An 18,543-nucleotide genomic window follows, 5' to 3' on the forward strand; every position below is an offset into this window, starting at 1 on the left:
TATAAATGTGGAGTCACAGTAGAAGCTAAAATATTGTGAAAGATGGGACAAGATGTCTAAAACTGTTTTCTCCATTGTCTAGGGCTTCTGTAGCTGTTAATGGAGTACAGACTGGGGCTGTGTGAAAGTACTGAAGACTGGTTTGGTTGGAATTTTACAGCTAAATTCCCTCCCTTTATAACAAACCAAACCAGACCAGAAAAGATCTTCTCAGCAGCTTCCCAGGGTATGAAGTGCTATTCAGCCGTACTGTTGAGTAAAACCACAATCACCTGGAATAGCTCAGGGTACAAAACATCTGTATGACCTCTCTCATTTGGCAGAACTTGGATGTTGTCAACATCCACACTTCTGTTGCAGTAGTAGCAACAAGATATTTTTTCCCCTCAGAAAACAAGCAGGGATGTCAGTTTCAACTGAGTAATGCTGCACAGTGCTGTTATTCTTAAGCTCTGCCCTTGCAGCCCATTGGCAGCAGTGCATGTAAATTTTGCCTTTTGGACAGAGAGTGATAACTGCTGCTTTACAATAGGGAAATGCCATCTTTTACACTGAACCCGGGAGAGAAATCCCTGCCTCACAGGGTGCATAAGGCCCCTCCTGAGCAGAGGTGCTGATGTGAGCGCTGGCCTTGCCACAGCTTGTTCTTGTTACTGGGGTGATTTGGTCAATGCTTTTCCCACCTGGAAGATGATAAATATCTTAAATACGTCATGTGTATTTACAAGGCTCAAAGATATTGAATTGTCTTCAGCAATGGACTCTGTTATTTGCTAATTCAGCTACGGGGGAGGAAAAACACTAATATTGAACAGCTTTGGAAATACTAGGGAAATAGCTAATAGATAGGAATAGTATTTAGCTGTTGAAAGTATCAGATAGTATCTTAACCCTTAAAAGACAGGTACAATTTTGGCAGAGCAGGGAAAAAAAAACAAACAACTTTTTCTCCTGTTTACTGTAAATGAAACAACAGTTTAACATGATACCATGATATATACATGTACATGATCTCTCTCCTGACTCCATCTTAACAGCAGCCTTTGCAAGTGCATGCATATTACAAAGAAGAAAGATCCACATCCATTTCCACCACTTCCTGGCACTAAGTGGCTGGAGCTGTGTGGGAGGATGTGACCAGATGAACTGCAGCATTGCTCACATCTTTGAAAGGACATTTTATTAATGGGCAAGAAGAATCTGTAGCAATTAGAAGAGAGTCTATGCCACAGCCTTTCTGATCCTGGCTGTGCTATGCTTGAAGCTGAGCAGGGCTTGAGGCATTGCCAGTTGCAGTGGGTTGTAATAGAACCTTTGGGAGACAACAAAACACCCTTGGGAATGACAAAACAAAAAGTCTCTGGCCATGTTAATATTCTGTGCTGGCTTTGCTATAATTCAGTTAACAATTTTTCCCCCTGTGAGTTTCCTCTTTCTCTTCATGTTCTCCCTTTCTGTCCCTTAGTAAGCACTGGTCCCTTTGCCATCCCTTTTTGCCCTCTGGAAGTTATCTTCCTCCAGCTTTTGCTGTATGAAAAAGCTGACTTGCTTATCTTTTATTAGGTGATACTTGAAGAGATACCTCTTCTCTCTCGATTATTCTCCCTATTACTCCACAATCCAGAATTGTTCAATTCAGTGAAATGCTGTAGTTTAGAGTTTGTGTTTAACATACTGTTCAAATTAAAACTACTCCAAAAAGACAAATTGCAGTGACCAGTTTGTGTTAGAGCGTGTCCTTCTGCAGAGCAGTTCTGTCTTCAGTCTGGTTGTAAAGATGTTGGGTTGAGGAATAGTTACTAACCTTTAACCGTGCACAAAGTTTCAAGAACACCTACTTTATTTAATTTTGATAAATGCGTAAGGCTGAAATGCTTTTAACTCGCAAATCCTGTTTGGTAAAAGACTGCAAGCCAGTTACAAGCACAGCTTAAATAATGCTCATTTTTCTCAGCTGTGCATGTTGTAACCAGAGTGAACCTTGGGTATGTATGAGCGCTGGCTGTAGCCAGCACTTGCAATCTACACTCATACCTTTCCATTGTTTGCTATACGAAATGAAGGTAACTGATACAAACTCTGCTGTGTGAGGCAGAGATTGCGGGAAGCAGGTGCTTACTGTGCCGTCTCAGGCGGTGTGCAGTGGAATCAATCAGCATTTGTCGTGTGGCTGCGTGTGTTTGTGCGAGCTCCCTTGTGGCCTCCAAAGAGTCCTCTGAATTGGGGATAGGCTGAAAGGCACCTGGAGGTACCATGGCAGTCAGACCAGCTTTTCCTTTATTTGTTAGCTGAAATTCGGTCTATGTGCTAATGCATAGCTCTGTGAGGTTTTGGCTTTATTCAGGGATCAGCAGACAATACTGGGCTGTGGCTGTGAGCCATTTGCCTTTGATGACTGTGTTTTACATCTTCAACTCCTTAGCCACTCTAGATAAGTCTGCAGTGGGTTTTCATTGGGTAACACCAAACGATGATTTGTCCTTTAGCCTGTTTGAGCAGGAGACAGAAGAAAATGGTGTTCAAGCCCAATAAATATCTCTCGGACAAGCTGCTTTTCTGGCAGTTCTTCATTTAAAAATAATCTTTATGAACTTCAGGATCTGTGCACCAAAAAAGATCTGGCAAATAACTGGTAAATATGCAAAGGATCTTTTTAGTTTTTCTTTTGTTCCCTTCTTAAAAGGGGGACAACCTGAGCATAGTGCTGTCAGTGGGTAAGTTCATATGCTGCACTTAATTCGCAGTACTGCTGTAACTTTGTGAGCTGTACTAACATTGCTATTTCGGTGTTTTAGATCTGTAGTTCAAGTGAAGACTCTGTGTTCCAGTTAAGTGGTTTATGTTCTGTCACTGGAAAATTAAAGAATGAAAGAAAAAAAAAAGCATTTTATTGCTGTATTAGACAGCTGATATTTCACTTAGGATGCAGCAGGCAGCATTAAAGCAGGAAGCTAAAACCCAGCATTGTAGTGGACTACAGAGGCACTTAGAAAATGTCAGCGGTTTTGGTTTTTTTCCTTCCCAATCCTTCCATCAGTGAGGCTCTTGCAATTTCCATTTGAAGATCAGGAAAACGATGTTATACTTGCAGAGGGAGTTAATCTATGTCCAAAGCATTTTAGTCAAAATAGAAACTAAAATATCTATTGACTTGTGAGCTGTGCAGTGTGGGCATGGCAGCAGCAGCGGCTGCGTTTTGTTGGCTCCCTCATCTCCGGTTCACGCAAACTTCAAGCCCCAAACACTGAATGTCTCTAGGTGTGTTTCCCCACCTCTGAAACGTGTCCCTTCCCTGTGGCCACCCCCACACACTGCTGGCTCAGCAAGCTGCTTGTTGCAGGTCTAGCATCCTCCCCAGCTGCAATGCTCCCCTGCAGCCCCCCGTGAGCTGCAGCCAAGCAGGCAGGAGTCTGTGCCAGGGATGGGGATGTGCCCGAGGGTCTGCAACACTGTAGCAGCTGCACAGCTCCTTAGGTCCTGCAGCTACTTCGGGTTTCCATATTGTAGCTGCAGGACGCAAGGAGTATCAGTGCCCAAGGAGAGATTCTGATGAACTTCAAGGACAAGTTTTCCTTCCCCAGCATCCTTCTTTCTGAGCACTGTGCGCACTCAGGCAGGCCTTTAGCTGAGGACAGTGTCTTTGTTAAACAGCTTTTCTTTTTCTCCTGTTGATTGCCTTCACCTGCACCTCAAGGTGCTGGGCTTGCTGCTGTCTTTATGAGAAAGCTCTGTGAGCAGCAATGAGCAGGAGGTGCTGCTGGGATATGGCATATTTTGGTTTGTCCTTACACCGAGTGCTTCCCTTAGGTGCTCACTAGTCTTGTTTACTAAAACAAGGATTTTTGGAATTGTGTGTTTCTCTGAAGCTGGATTCATTTCCCTGATTTCCTCCTCAAGGCTCCATTCATTATGCATCAGGGCATTGAACTTGTCCTCTGTTATGGATATACACAGCTTAAAACCTTTGCCTAATAGGAAATATGTTAGTAATCATTGTTTATTTTTCTTCAGATTCATTGTTTGTCTTTTCTTGCATATCACAACTATTTTCTGTCTGTTTGTTTAGTGTTTTGCTTTGATTTGCTTTGGCGTTTTTGGCCTCACGTGAGTTCATCTGGTCTTCTGCAGTTTCTATTAATAACTAATATTTATTTTACATACTGTTGGGGACGACTTCCCATTATAACTGTTAGGAGGAGCGGCGACTGCAGAGCTGGAGCTCTAAAACCACCTCAGAGGACAAGCAGCTGGTTGCTCCTGCTGGCTCCTGGCTGCTTTGGGAAGGGCATGGGCTGAGCCTGCCTGGGGCTTGTTTGCCTTTGGAGGATGCTTAACAAAATTTTGGCACATTGTTAGGAAGGGGTCAGTTCTTCCCCAACCCATCTCAAAAAGCAACAGTCATACTTGTGAGAGGGCAGCTATGGAAGATGAGGCATGCAGCTGTGAGTTTCATCCTTGCTGCATCACCAGCACTGTGCGGGCTGTCCCTCATCCAGACTGCCACAGATATATGTGAAATCAGTGCACAGGTCTGGAGACATAGAGAGGCAATGTTGTTAGCTAAAAAGTGCCTAAATGGGAAATGAAATTAATACAATTTATGAGAAGGCTGTCATAGAAAATAGGCAAATTTCCTCCAGTCTGCTATTTTTGGCTTACTGCAGGGGAGACCTGAGCATAAAGAGAGAGCAGAAAGCAATGATATAAATTATCCTTTTTGGACCATGATAATATTAGAAAAAAATATATATTTTATATTTCTTTTTAAACCTGGTTTGAAGTAATGCACAATAAAATTCTGAACAAGTGTGACTTGAGGTGTTTGATGCATATTTCAATTAAACTTGCAATTCTACTTTTTCAAGCCCTTTCTGCTGTAGTTAGTATGCTTTTTTGCCCCAAAATCTTGCTAATTTTTGCCCCCCCCCAGGCAATTTTGTCACACTTTTGCCACTGGCACAAGCTCGGCTATGCCTTGCTGTCACAATGAAATGATTCCCTGCCCTCAAATCCATCTTCAGTATAAGACTGCCTTTCTGCAGGTCTGAAATGCACTTGCTTTCCACTCTTACGCTTGCAGGTTGCCTGATCGTTTCTCCGGGTAGATGATCTGTCTTTAAAGAACTAATATTTTGTTGCTGGCAAAAGAAAGGGGAGGTGAAGGAAGGGTCATGGTGTGGATCAGTGTTAAACAAATTGTGAAGGTCACAAAGAATTTTAATCTGGTTTGAAAAAGAGACTTGTATCCAGCAGCACCTTTTTGTTTGTGATAGTCTGAATGAACAATTGTGGCTACTTTGAGAATTTGGTGTAGACTGCATGACTGGTATAAATTGAATTAGTCTCATGACAAGGACATAGTCCCCTTTTTCTCTCTCTGCCTGATGGAAAACAGAAGAAAGCCCTGCATGACACGTCTTGACCTGCTGTGTCAATGTGGGCTTTTGTGACAGGCAGTGATTTCTGGCCTTTCATTTGATAAAGGCAATTTGGTGGAGACTGGAAGGGAGGCTTGCTGCAACACAAAACGTGCTTACAGAAAAGTATCTGGCGGATGGTAGGGATGAGTGCCATTCAGCCCTAGCAGCCACCAGAAAGCCAGACCTTTCTTTCCGAAAATGGGGTAAAGCCTTGGGTTTGTGTAACAAAGTGGCACAATTACACCAAATGACACATGTAGTAACATCCTGTCCTGTGCTATCATCATTCTTTGTCCGGCTGTCCTTGTGTCCACCATTTCTGCCTTTGCTTATTTCTTCCATTTTTCTCTCCTCATCTTCTTACTTCCTTTTTTCTCCCTACACTTAGTGCTTCCTCCTGAACTGAACTAAAATCTTCCCTCCTATCCCAGGCTGATGGTGAACCAGCAAAGAGTTCTCCTTTTTCCTTAGTGTAACAGCATCTCAACTTTCCAATTTCATGTCTCTTTCCTTCCCATTCCCAATCCCTGCTCTCCTCCCGCCATTGTGGCTGATAGGGCTTTGCACAATTGGAAAATTCTGTCTGAAATACTTCCAGTGTGTCAAAGGGAAAAACAACTGAGCGCAGCTTACGTACCAGCTGTGGAACTGCAGTCCTCACAGTGTAGATGCAATGATTTAACCTGCATTTTGTAGCATTTGAAGTATTACAAAGTCATTCTGAATTGCTGTTTTTAAAAACAAGCTCAAAATTGCTGTTATTCCCACTGATGCACCATGCAGCGTGTTCTGGGTTTTTTTAATGTGTTGTATCAATCTTTGGGGTTTTTTTGGCCATAAACTTGCAGAACAGTTGAAGGGAATGATTGTCACATTTTTTTTGAATATTAATTTAAAATCAGAAACTATAATCTGAGCATGGATAAGCCAATGTTATTATAGCAGTTAAACAGAATCACAATGAGGAACATTTCTATTTACGCTGTAAGGCTGCAGTATGAAGGTATAAGATCTGGCTGTAGAAACTGCCACTGAATCACAGAGCTATGCACATCTGAGTGATGTTTTCTGAACATTTGCTCATTTTTATCTCAAACTCTGGTAGTTCTGATTGGAGACTCATTTCAGCTCCTGCCACAGACCTCTAAGAAGACAACAGGCAGTGGTGTGGTAGCAGACCCAGAAACATCTCCTTTTCCAAGCAGGCTTTGTTGCATTATGTCATGTAGATTTGAGAAGTAAATTCCTATTGTTAACAAAATCGTTTTTTCTTTTTCTTTTCCCTTATTCAGAGACCTCAGTGAAAACCAGATAAAAGGAATCCCTAGAAAGGCCTTTCGAGGAATCGTCGATGTGAAGAACTTGTAAGTAACAATTTCATTAGTATATGTGCTGCAGAACGTTCTCCTTTGTTACCTCTGACTGTTGCTGTTTGCTTGAGCACACCACGGTCAGCCCCGTGCTGCACAGAGGGCCCTGCTGTGTGCTCCTGTGCGCTGCTTTGCCCCACACATAGTGTACAAAAGACCCAGGGAAGTTCTGAGCAAAGAAAGTAGAGCAGTTAAAGGCTTTTCCTTCTCCATGCAGTATTCTGCTGAAAAATCTGGTGAAATCATGATCCAAACCTTGAAGAAAGTATGCATAGAAAAATATATGATAGAATTATTAGAATAATTAGAATCAAATTATTTTGCTTAGCTGAAATTTTTTTGTGCTGCCACTCTGTTGGGAAGCAAATATATGGCACACAGATGAGTGTGATGAATATATGGCAATCTCAGCTGAGCACAGATTTCCAGAGATGAAAAGGCATTAGAGAAGTTTGTTCATCCTTTGACAGTCAGCATTGAAAACAAAAACAATTGTTAAAAGCAATTAAAGGATGAACAGTTTGTTTTACTGTTGGCGCTAACAAATCTTGTTTGCCTTAGCTTGGCATTTGTCATTTCCTAAAGCGTAGTTACATAAATGTGTAAACAAAGACTTTCAGTTGTATGATTCCAGGTGACTTGTGTGTTATGTACCTACACATATGTCGGCATAAGGGCAGCGTGAGGATTTCTACATCATGTAACTAACAGCTGTTTCTGTAGGTATCAGGCGTGCCAAGCTTATGATTCTTCAGTGTTTGTTGCTTGTCTCTGTGCAGCAGGGAGTTTAGCTATCCAGGCATGGTGGCCTTTTTTTCTGGATGTCATCAAGAGAAATCATACCATGAGAAGTGGGCTAAATTCATCTAAGCCTGGGCTTTAGTGTTCCTCCTCAGTGGGTGAGCATCAGAGGACCTATGTGAATGGATCTGCTTTTTAAGGCACAGAAAAGAGGAGAGAAAATGCTGGAGAATATTGTTTATAGGGGGAGGATGTGTGTGGATTTTAGACAGAAGCATGGTGCTTTCATCACATTAGCATGAATTTTACTTACTCTGTGTAATGTAGAGGAACAATAGATAGTGTTTTGTTTCAGAAAGTCTATCTTTCCCAGCCATAATTCACTATTAGTTCTCTAACTTCATTTAAAATAGCAAAGTTCACATTCAGGGTTGATTTACTCCTCTCTGGTGAGATGTCAGAAAAATCACAGGTGTTCTTTGATTTACACACCCAGCCTCAGCACAGAGGAATCAGGGTCTCACCTTTCCACGAGCTGATATCAAGGGATGGCTGGCTGCAGTACTTAGAGGCACTCTATAAATGTCAGGATCTAAAGCTTTAATAAAAATTGTGATTGTCAAGTTAGGCAGTATCTATTATTTTGCTGTAAAAGACACTGAATCAGACTTGCTTTCTTGTAGTCACACTTTCCATCTTTCAGAAATACAGATGTTATCATGGTTGGGAGCTGCCTCTGGAGGTCATCTTACTCAACCTCCAGCTCAGCAGAGCCAGCTCTAATGAATGGATCTGCTCATCAGATCCCCAGTCCAGTTTGTTACAATGGGAAGCAGACTTCTCCACAACTTCTTTAAGATCTATACTCACTTTTCCTGTCAGTTAACATAAGAATTTTGTGTCCAGGATGGTTCGCTAGATGACTGTTGCTTCCAGCCATAAACAGTGGCCTATGAGTAGCTGAGAAAAATGTGACAAAATCTTGGGCCAACTCACTCCTGGAAACACATTAATGTTTCTGCAGCTGTAACTGTGAGGCTGTGATGTAAGCTGAACCAAGTTAATATTTGAAGCTGTAGGCAGAAAGCTTCCACGTGCCAATTCCCATTCTCCATCTCGGTTTGGCAGCCGAAATGCTCCCTTTGGAGCTGCAGAATGACCATGCCATTGAGCGCGACTGCTTGAGCACCTGGTGGGAGAGAGCAGGCTTCTGCCCTTCTGTGCCACTCAGCTGCTCCAGCACCTGCACCGGGAGCCTCTCTGACACAGATGCTCTCAAGTGATAGCAGCAGGCTTGGCTGTTTCTATGGTTATCACTTTGCAGATTTATTGCTTCGTCTCAGAGTTTGTTCAGCCTTTGAAGCACGTTTTTGAGGGATCTTGGAGATTTAGACATGAGAAGCAGAGTCGCATGTTCTTTCACACTGCCCTTTCCAATCAATCTTTAAAACTCAGCTAGGAAAAGACTGGCTCTGAACTGTCTTTGTTTTCATGGCTTAACATTTAACACGGCCTCAAGTTCTTTCAGTTTCTTTGAAAATAAAATAGTACCAACACTACACAGAAACAATACCTCTGTAGATACTGCAATAGGAACACAGCACCGATGAACCATTAAAGTAGCCCAGTTAACACTGTTTTTAAGAGCAGCTTGGAAATTTTTCACTCAGTTGCAGAGAAGTTGTTGTGGGAGACTGAAGCAGGGCGTGAATTCCCTTTGGATGCAGGCTCTGAAATAGACAGTGCAGGGGCTCACTGTAAATTAAGTTGAGTGTTATTTGCAAGCCCAGCAAGAGCTGCCCTGTCTCAGCATGGCCATTGCAACAGGCAGCACTAAAGGCAGGTTTTTCCACTTGGAGCATACTGGTGTAAAAAAACCTGACTGAACAAATGCCAAATAAATGCTTCTGCATGCGCCAGACAATGAAAGCAAGATGGTGATGTCCCTCTATCAGCAGGACTACAGGACTGGTATGGTACAATATGGTTTGGCCATTAGAAAACAAAATCCAAGATGAGAGGAAATAAAAGATGAAATGTTGGAGAAAGCAGTGCTTCAGGATATTTTTCACCATGAGTTTCATTTTAAATGGTAAAAGCTTTTTGTCTCGTTCTCTTAGCAGAGCAGAGCCCAGAAATAGTCTCACTAAGGTCTGTGCTAAAGAAGAGCTTTTTCATGACACAGAGGGCAATGTTTTGCACGAGACAAAGCAGCTCCTGGTGAAGTGATGTTAAAACTCCCAAGAGCGCCATGTTTGGTTGTGTGAATTATTTTCGTATGAAGCGTTTTCTGCTGTTTGACTGTGAAATGCCAAGAAAGGATCTGTCTTTTTCTAATTAAAATATAGAAGTAATTATGTGGCTTTTAGCAACTGTCAGGAATACACAATGTCCATTACAAGCAGTGTGTCTATATGGGAATTTGGAGTGAGATGACACTTTAAAAGTATTGTAGAATAGATGCGTAAATTGTGCTCACTGCTCTGATAAAGAGCTGAAGGAGGGAGGGCAGGAGAGGGCCAGGCTGCAGAGCACACCTGTGTTCAATTTCTGTTAGCTATTACCTAGAGAGCAGGAAATGTTTCTTGCAGGACTCTAGCCCTGAGTAAGCACACTTATTTCTAGAATTAAAGCATGTGGATCTGGGTCTTGTTGAGCTTTGGGCTAACACAGCACTATCAGCTGCAGCCTTCCTTCACAAAAATACATTAAGCCGCTGCCCGAGTTTCTGCTTGTATGATATCTCAGCATCCAGACGAGCATTCCTCCAATGAGGCATTCTTGCATTCTGGGAATAGGAATAGGAGGTGGCTCAGACAGGTCCTGAGCAGCAGCGCCCACACTGCCAGGTGTTGCCCATGGTTGCAAGCTGCGTGCTCCTGCTTCTCCCTGCTCTGTGCTCTTGCTGGGCTGCGAGCTGTGTGGGGTCACAAAGCACAGTAGGAACGTGGTTCCTGGAAGAATGGTGATACTGGGGCTTGGTACTGCCCCGTAAGAAACATGCAGGGCAGACTGAACAAATCCTAGCAAGTCGCTGCCCTTTTGTTATCTCCTGACAGAAGTTTGTTCCTCTGATTGCAGCATTGCGGTAGGGAAAATCAATAGATTTACCTGCAAGCAGAGAACTGTCTGAATCTGAAACAGCAGCAGACCGACTGTGTGTTTCCCAAAGTCTTTGCTCCTGTACCACCCATTCTGATCCTGCACCTTTCAGGCTGAAGGAAAAGCCATTTCTGTAAATGGGCAGAGTGCAGAGTGGCACCCTGGACAGACAGAGCACATTTACCTGCAGTCAGTGACTGTGTCTGTGCAGCCCCCACGTGTCACATCAGGGAGCTGCTGCAGGGCTGGGTACCCGTATTGGGTGCAGGGCTCCAACTCTGCCATGTGAGGTGCATTTCTGCATGTCAGCATCTCCCAGCAAGTAAGACAGTCTGCATTCCTGAAAGGAGAGCCACCGTGCATGTACACTATTGGGGAAGATGCCTGCAGCTCAGTGCAGGGGGAGCTGGGACCACCCTCACCCACCAGCTGGGTCATGCACTTGTTTGAGGAGGAGCCACTGGCATTTCTTGTTCTTGATCCAATAGGAGGTGATGCTGTGCATACCCAGCTTCTGTCTTTTTTCTTTTATAGGCTTTTACTAAAAGGCAGAATTTTGTAGCAGTGGGATGCAGAAAAATACAAGCTGACAGGTTCATCTATCATGTTAATATGGGCTCATTGCACGTGCCTAAATATTTCACAGCCGCACAATGGATAATAGTTCATGTTACTGGGCCTGGAAGCTGCTTTCCTTCAGCCCTGGGGTTGCTTGAGAAATTGGGGTCAATCTGCTTCATAGTCTTACAGGTTCCATTTGATAAAATAAAATCAGCATTCAGTATTTCTAAAGTATGCAGATATATGGCAGCACCTATGTAGCACTGACCACCTCTGTATGTCCATTTATTTTTCAAGTACTTACATTACCTGTGCAACATAAAAATTGGAGCCATATGAGTACTGTAAAATACTTCTGTGACTATTGCTAAATGGCTTTTCTTGGAAGATGCCCTCAGTTCTTCTGCCTGCAGCTTCTATTGCCATTTATCTGTGTGACTTTTATAGAAATCAAACATCCAGATTGCACATTCAGGTTTTGGAAAAAGCTGAATTTGCTCTTTATGTTGAGAGGTTTTTTGCATTCACCTACACAAGCCAAAAATGTTCCACCGCAACCCCACACTGCAGAACGTATTTCTCATATTCACTCGTCAGCGATAGGATTGAGATAATTAAACATACCTGTCAAATTATTTAAAATAATGAATAAGCCCAAGGAAATGATGATTGATGTGTGTAGCCATTTCCCTAGCAGAAAGAAAGCGATGGCGAATTATTTGCTGTATGTAAATACAGAGGATGTATCAATGAAACGTGACCCTGGAAGCTTAACCTGCTTTAGAGTGGTTTCCCAAAGGAAACCATTGTCCCAAGCCCTCTGAAATTCCTGGCTCCGCTTCCAAGACATTTGTGTATGGTCTCAGTTTTACTGACACTGTTTGCAATAAAGCAAAATTAAAGGAGGGCGATAAAAAGTTGGCAAGATTTCCCGCTTGTTTGGTGTAAAATCTGCAAGGAGTCTACTGCAGTCTGTGCTTGACCTCAGTGAAAGCAGTGAATGGCAGGAGGAGAACTGGTGATTGGTGGTGTATTGCTTATGTGTCGCTGAATGGGCTGAGCAGCATCAGACCCTGATGATGTGCCTGAAGGAGGCACAGGATATTTTAAAAATATATGCATAAATATGTTTTTTAGAAGGATAAAACTCTTTTTTGGAACAAATTTCAGGTCGCTTTGATCTCAGTGGGTATTTTTGAGTGTTTTCAGAGCTGGTATAGCGGAGGTATTGAAGCACCATCAGCAGTTTGGAAGTACTTGTCAGACCCCTTGCACTCTGTAGAGGGTGAAAAGATCGTATTACTTCAGTCAGAATAATTTGTAAACTATTTTCCTCCTCCTTATTTGTAAATTCACACTGTGCTCAATGTATTCCAGCAATGTCCTCTTTTCTATCTCCTGTAATTGGTATTCATTGTGATAGTGACTGTAATGAATTCAGGCGGTATCGCTGTGGCCATCGCCTTCGCTTTCCTAGAAGTTCCATTGTGATGCAGTATTATTATAACATTAAAATAACACGCTACCAACTTTCCACTTTCTATGGAGAAACATCACCTACAGCCTAAGTTAATTTTATGAGTAGATTAGTTTGAGCTTTTGCCATCTGTTCTACCCCTTATAATGAATACAAAATGCATATATCTCACAATTATCTCATTTAAAAGATATGATTGATTGAAATGCACATGCATGTTCGCTCCACAGCACAGAATGCGCTTAAGGTGAGATATGCAAAACCAAGCAAGCAGAGATTTTGAGTCGGGATGCTTTGTGCTCGCGATGTTTATTTCTGCACGTCTCTGCTCAGTCCCGTGCACAGGGCCATCCTCAGGCAGGCCTCATGTCCCAGGGATTGTGCCCATCTTTGCAGGGACTGACCCCAGCTGCAAGCAGTTTTGCTTGGGGAACTGCTGCTGGCTGTACTGCCTGAGGGCAGCTTGGCACACAGGGCTTCTCTTCCAGCTTATTCCATTCTGAATCACTAACCTTTAAAATCTACCTACCCTGATCTCTCTAAATAACTTCTCTTGTCCTGCGTTATAGTAAAAGTTGGGGGCATAAAGTCAAGAGAATCTGGATGCTGTGCAACCTGACTTGTGGCAGGCAGGGGATGGAGGGAAGAAGTGCATTGCTGTGTCAGTCCCCAGCTGAAGCTGCCATGCTGCCTGCCCTGTCTCATTTACATCAGTGGCATCAAAGCTGCTTCTGAAGAGTGCCTTCTAAATAGCTGTGCTCTCTACTAGATTACTGTGATGGCCAAGGAACGTTATTTTTTCCAAGTGTCCTTACAGTCTTGGCATGTTTGCTAGCATCTCTTTTCACATCATAAGGGCTCATAATTCTTCAGAATTACCTCTTGGAGAGAAGTTTTGTGGGATTTTTGCACTGTCCGCTGGTATGTAGAGGTGCTGGTTCAGCAGTAGTCTTGGACCTTGTGAGTTATTTCATTTGTGTGAGACCATTTCTGTGTAGGCTCTGCAGCAGTGCTTGGTCAGCTCTCCACGTGTTGAGCTGCAGGGGCTGGTCCCACACTGCAGGACACTCCTGTGATCAGGGCTGCCCGGGGGGATGCTGTGCTTTCCCTGTTCCTGAACTATTTGAGATGGTCCCGAGTGCACAAATGTGTGATGGCAGAAATATCTGCAGAGCAATAAGCTGCAAACTCTGCAACACACCTGATCAACACTGGAAAACTCCAGAACCATTTCATGAAGTATTTAAATGTATGTTGTGTTTGGCAGTGTGAACACATCGAGCTTGCATTTTTTAAAACACATTTTGGTTTATGTAATCCCCTTTCCCACGTCTCTAGCTAATAAATAAAACACCAGGTGGATGCGGCAGCACAGAATGATCTGAAATCTGTTGAATGCACTAAACTACCATTTGTACCTCACTTGAGATTGATTTCACAGATTTGAAAACACACCGGTGATGTTTTCTAAATGAAAACACCTGCATTAGGTGGGGCGGCTGTGTGCTGTGTTCTACTGTGCCACTGCATTTCAGGTGTCTTTGTTCTGCGGATGCCCGTAGTTGTGGGTTCGAGCAGCCACAAGGGATCTGTCACCAACAACTCCTGAAAGCCAGAGCATCGCTCCCAGGCAACAAATTTCCTCACTCTAAAGGTTGCTTTCCCCTTAGTAAAATGCCAGATAAATAAAAGCTGAAATACCTCCTAAGTGTGCTCTACCGATAAAACACAAGTACGTAAGCCTATGGTACATCGCAGCCTAGGAAATGGCATTTAATTGATGGCATTTAGCACAATGATATTTAATATTGTTCAAAAATGAGTATTTTGATGACAATCAGAGCTGAACAGCTCCAATACAGCTGCATGTCATTTTGATTCCCAACTTTTGTGTGCAGCGTGTTCACTGTAACAGACGTCAATTTTAGGCAAACCGCAGATGTTTAATTACTCCTTATCAGCTTCAGACCAGCATAAATAACAATTTTATTTTTCATTTTCAAGAAATGTATTTTAAACATCACCCAAAGGCTGCACCTTTCCTTCTTCATATGGTAAAATCCTAATGCTGCCCACAAGGCAGACAAGTGTGCCACACAGACCTCAGCAGAGCAGAACCTACTTCAGATTTGTTTCTGGTCATTCTAATGCTTTATGTTTTGTGTACTGCATCGCCTTCTCCTGCAGCCATTGGTCTTGCGGTGCTGCAGGTGGCTCAGCAGCAGCGGGGCTCCACGTGGCAGCCACCAGCAAAGCTGTGCCTGCAGCCCAGCAGTGGGATTGGGCTCCTTGCTGCTGGGTGAGGAGCTCAGGCTCAGCCCTGAGCTGGGGTTAGGTGTGTGATGGGGGCTGGGGTCAGCCACCAAAAGCCGATGTGGTTGTGGATGCTTCCAGGACCACCTGCACACTTTGCTGAGCTCTGCACGCTGCTTTCTGGGCTTGTTGTTCTTTATCCTGATAAAGCATAGATAGATTTTCGATGCAGCACCCATGCTGCAGTGCTGCTTTCTGATGGAGAATAATGGAGAGCAGATTTGGCCCTTTTTTGTATTATTGCTCTTACAGAAGTCTCTTTGACAGAAATCAACTCCAGAAAATGCCACGATTTAAAAGCAGGCTCTGTGGTGTTCTTATCATCCTTTTGATATAAAGCTTGATTAAAATGGGATGTGACATCAGTTGAAAAAGGATGAAAATCAAATTTTCTTTATTTTATACTTTTTTAGGTTAACCTACGTTTACAGTTTATCTTTGGGTAATTTATGCTGTCTTTGTGCCATTCCTTAATTCTGAATGCATTTGATGCATTTGTTGAAGATTTCCTGTAGCATTCATCTATGATTGTCAAAGGAGCTTTTATTCTGGGAAAAAAAAAAAAAAAAAAAAAAAAAGCGCTGGTTTTAATTATAATCCTAAATAGCTTCATAACCACTGTGAACTCTGAATTTACATCATTTTTATGATAGCCACACCACTCCAGGTTTATTGATTTTGTCATCTGCTTCATTACATTTAATGCAAACCTTTTGTGTTGAATTATTCTGGTGCAGTGCTGGGCACACCGGGGTCAGCGCGTGTCATCTCTAAGCCAAAGCGGCACAGCAACAGCATTGCACGGCAGCACCCGCACATAAATGGGGGCTCTGAATACCATCCACCACCAGAAAAAAGTTTGCATTCTCCTTTTTGACCCTTCCAGTCAGACTGAAAGTGAAGCCATTATCTGAGTCTTCTTCCCCTCTCCAGCCACCACAAGTTTTGGTGCAGGGAGGGCAGGACAAGGAGTGCTGTGCTGCTGCTTGCAGTTGGTGGGAGAGGCAGCGTTTTGGGTTTTGAGATGGAGATGCTGTAGGTGTCCCTGCTCTGAAGCTGTCTTACCTTTTCATTGGGATTAAGTTTTGATTTTTCATCTTGTAAACAGGCAAAAGTACTCACGGATTTATTGTACCTTTCAGGGTGAACAAAACTCCCTTAATTCTTAAAGCTCCCACATCACTTTTCTGGATAATACAATCGTTATTATGCACCTCTCCTCCTTGGCCATGGAATGAGATGGATGCTTCCCCTGTGTGCAAGCGGGCTGGGGCTTCAAACAACAGCAGCACCTGTGCAATTTCTTCCTACATAGAACACACAGAAGGGAATGCTTATGCTTCTCCTTTGGTCTGGTACGGGACTTCACCATTCACCATAGTGCACTTGGATGGATCCATGAGATAAAGGGGTCTTAGGAAAACAAAGCCATCTGTAATTCAGTTCAGTCTAAGATTGTTGTGCCTTGAAAGGAAAATGTTTTTGGAGGAAAACAAAACTTCAACTGTAATGGCATAATTTTATTTTACAGACTTTTAATTTTTTCTGGGGGGGTGAACATATATTTACCATGTTTGTATGGCTAGTGATGTTACATGGTAATGTAGCTGAGATGTGCAGCTGAGATCACGTTGTAAATCACACTGAATCATAGAATCATTTGAGTTGGAAGAGACCTTTAAAGGTCATTTATCACAATGCCCTGCAGTGAGCGGGGACTCCTACGCAAGATCAGGTTGTGCACACATGGATATTGTGGAGATCCAGTGGAGATTCTTCTTTTATTTAATTAAAAAAATATATGATTGTGCTGGGGTTCTGCAGTGTTTTCAAATATGTCCAATGTAAAATCAAGATCTAGCTGTGAATAAAGCACAGAAGGAATCCTCAGACACTCAAATACTTGTTTGGAGGTTAATAGGAGTAATGTAATGTTGATTGTCTAGGTTTAAATCTGATATTAGCCTTAATGAAATACCTCTGAGGTAGGTAACAATACAAATTATTTTGTTTAAGATCAGGTGGAAGAAAGTAGGCTAGCAGCACTGGGAAGGGCCCTGAGATGATGGTCCCATTTGCACAGCTGATTTTTGCCACAGAATGCCATTCTCCTTTACTGTTTTTTCCTAACAAAAGCCTGTGGGATCTAATTTTGCTTTTGTTTACCCTTTGCTAGTTCCATAAATGTCAGAGAAACAAATGAGAGGATTCTATCTTCATGTGGAAGTAAACTCCGCTCCAGTTCTCTGTATTGTTTGGAGTTATTTTTCCAACTGGTTCCCAACAGTAGAGCAGTAACTCTGAGGTAGTGTGCACACAGCGCTTGTTCATTGGTTTCACACTTGGGTTTCTTCCTTTCTTTTGTTTTACCAGAGGAAGTGAGGATCTTAATCCTCCTTTGGAAGGAACATGAGACGTTCAACAGTGATCAGGATTATTTCACTGTATAATTCCATCTCAATATCCTGTCTGTCAAAAGGTGCTTATAAGGCAGCCATAATACATTCAGACCAGAATACAAAATGATTCTTTTCCGCAGAAAAAGAAGTCATAAATTAACTCTCATTTAATCAGATCACTTAACGTGCTCCTGTAGAGCTATGATGTGGTGCACAAGGGCTGTGCGTGCAGAGGGTTCATGCTCAGTCCTATGGACATTTCTGTAGCATTCCCAAACCCAGTCCTTTTCTCAGTGCAGCAAACCTTGCCATTTTTTGTGCATACTAAAAACAATTTCTTGTCATGTGTGGTGGGAAAAGGATCCTTCAACCATGAGAGGCAGCATTAGGAAGAGATTGAGTTCTTTCTACTTTTTGTGGCCTCTTGGTAGCCACATACACAAGTTTTACCCTTGCTTTCCTTTGCATTTTATTTATATACTTTAGCTCAGCTCCTGTGTGGCATCAGCTTTTGTCCTGCCTTTAAAGCCAGGCTTGGCTGGAAGGTGGCTGCTGCAAGGAGGTTATGTGGGTTGCTTCAGTTGGTTCCCTGAAACCCAAGGCTCGCAGTTGGCCAAGCAGTTTTGCAGGGGTTTTGTTGGTGGGGTATGTGGGGGTGGGGGTGCTGCTTGCTTTTAGCTCGCAGAGTTGTGCTGCTGGGAGCTGTGACTCTCCCAGTCCTCATGCAGCAGCTGGTGGGCGTCACTAAGGGTTAATGTGGGGCATGCAGCAGGCTGTCACAAGTGGGTGTGCGGCACTCAGAATTGACTGAGAAGGATGGGAGAGGTGCAGTGGAGCCAGGGTTGTGCAGGTACCCTCTTTACCTACTTATAGAAGATGTGTTGCTGTGATTGTGAGGGAGAAAGCTTGGGCTTCTCTGTTTTATGTAAGTGCTTTCACATTTCAAAATGAATTAGATCTTAGATACTTGTTTAAGGGGTCAGTTAAGGCAGCGGGTATGCGCATTTCATCCCAAACTGCTGCCTGATCTTAAGAGTGAAAGCTGTCTTTCACAAGACTTCCTGCTTGGTGCTGCAGTCCTGGCAGAGGAAGCAGTATCTGCTATGAACAGATTTATGGATTACTATCAGGAGAAATAACAACACAAACAAACCATGCCA

The 18,543-nt window shown here is 43.0% G+C and overlaps 1 protein-coding gene across 7 annotated transcripts in view; it reads left to right on the forward strand.

Annotated features, from left to right (window-relative positions):
- Positions 1–18,543, forward strand: part of SLIT3 (slit guidance ligand 3) — a 427,176-nt gene that overhangs the window by 208,691 nt on the left and 199,942 nt on the right. For all 7 annotated transcript variants that reach the window (XM_085518791.1, XM_085518790.1, XM_085518786.1 and 4 more), the window contains one exon: positions 6,713–6,784. In XM_085518791.1, the coding sequence (XP_085374917.1) occupies positions 6,713–6,784 (72 nt within the window). The remainder of the gene's footprint in view (positions 1–6,712; positions 6,785–18,543) is intronic.

The sequence above is a fragment of the Coturnix japonica genome, chromosome 18 (assembly GCF_054131305.1).
Source record: "Coturnix japonica strain WE chromosome 18, WE-NBRP24, whole genome shotgun sequence".
Taxonomy (NCBI): Eukaryota; Metazoa; Chordata; class Aves; order Galliformes; family Phasianidae; genus Coturnix; species Coturnix japonica.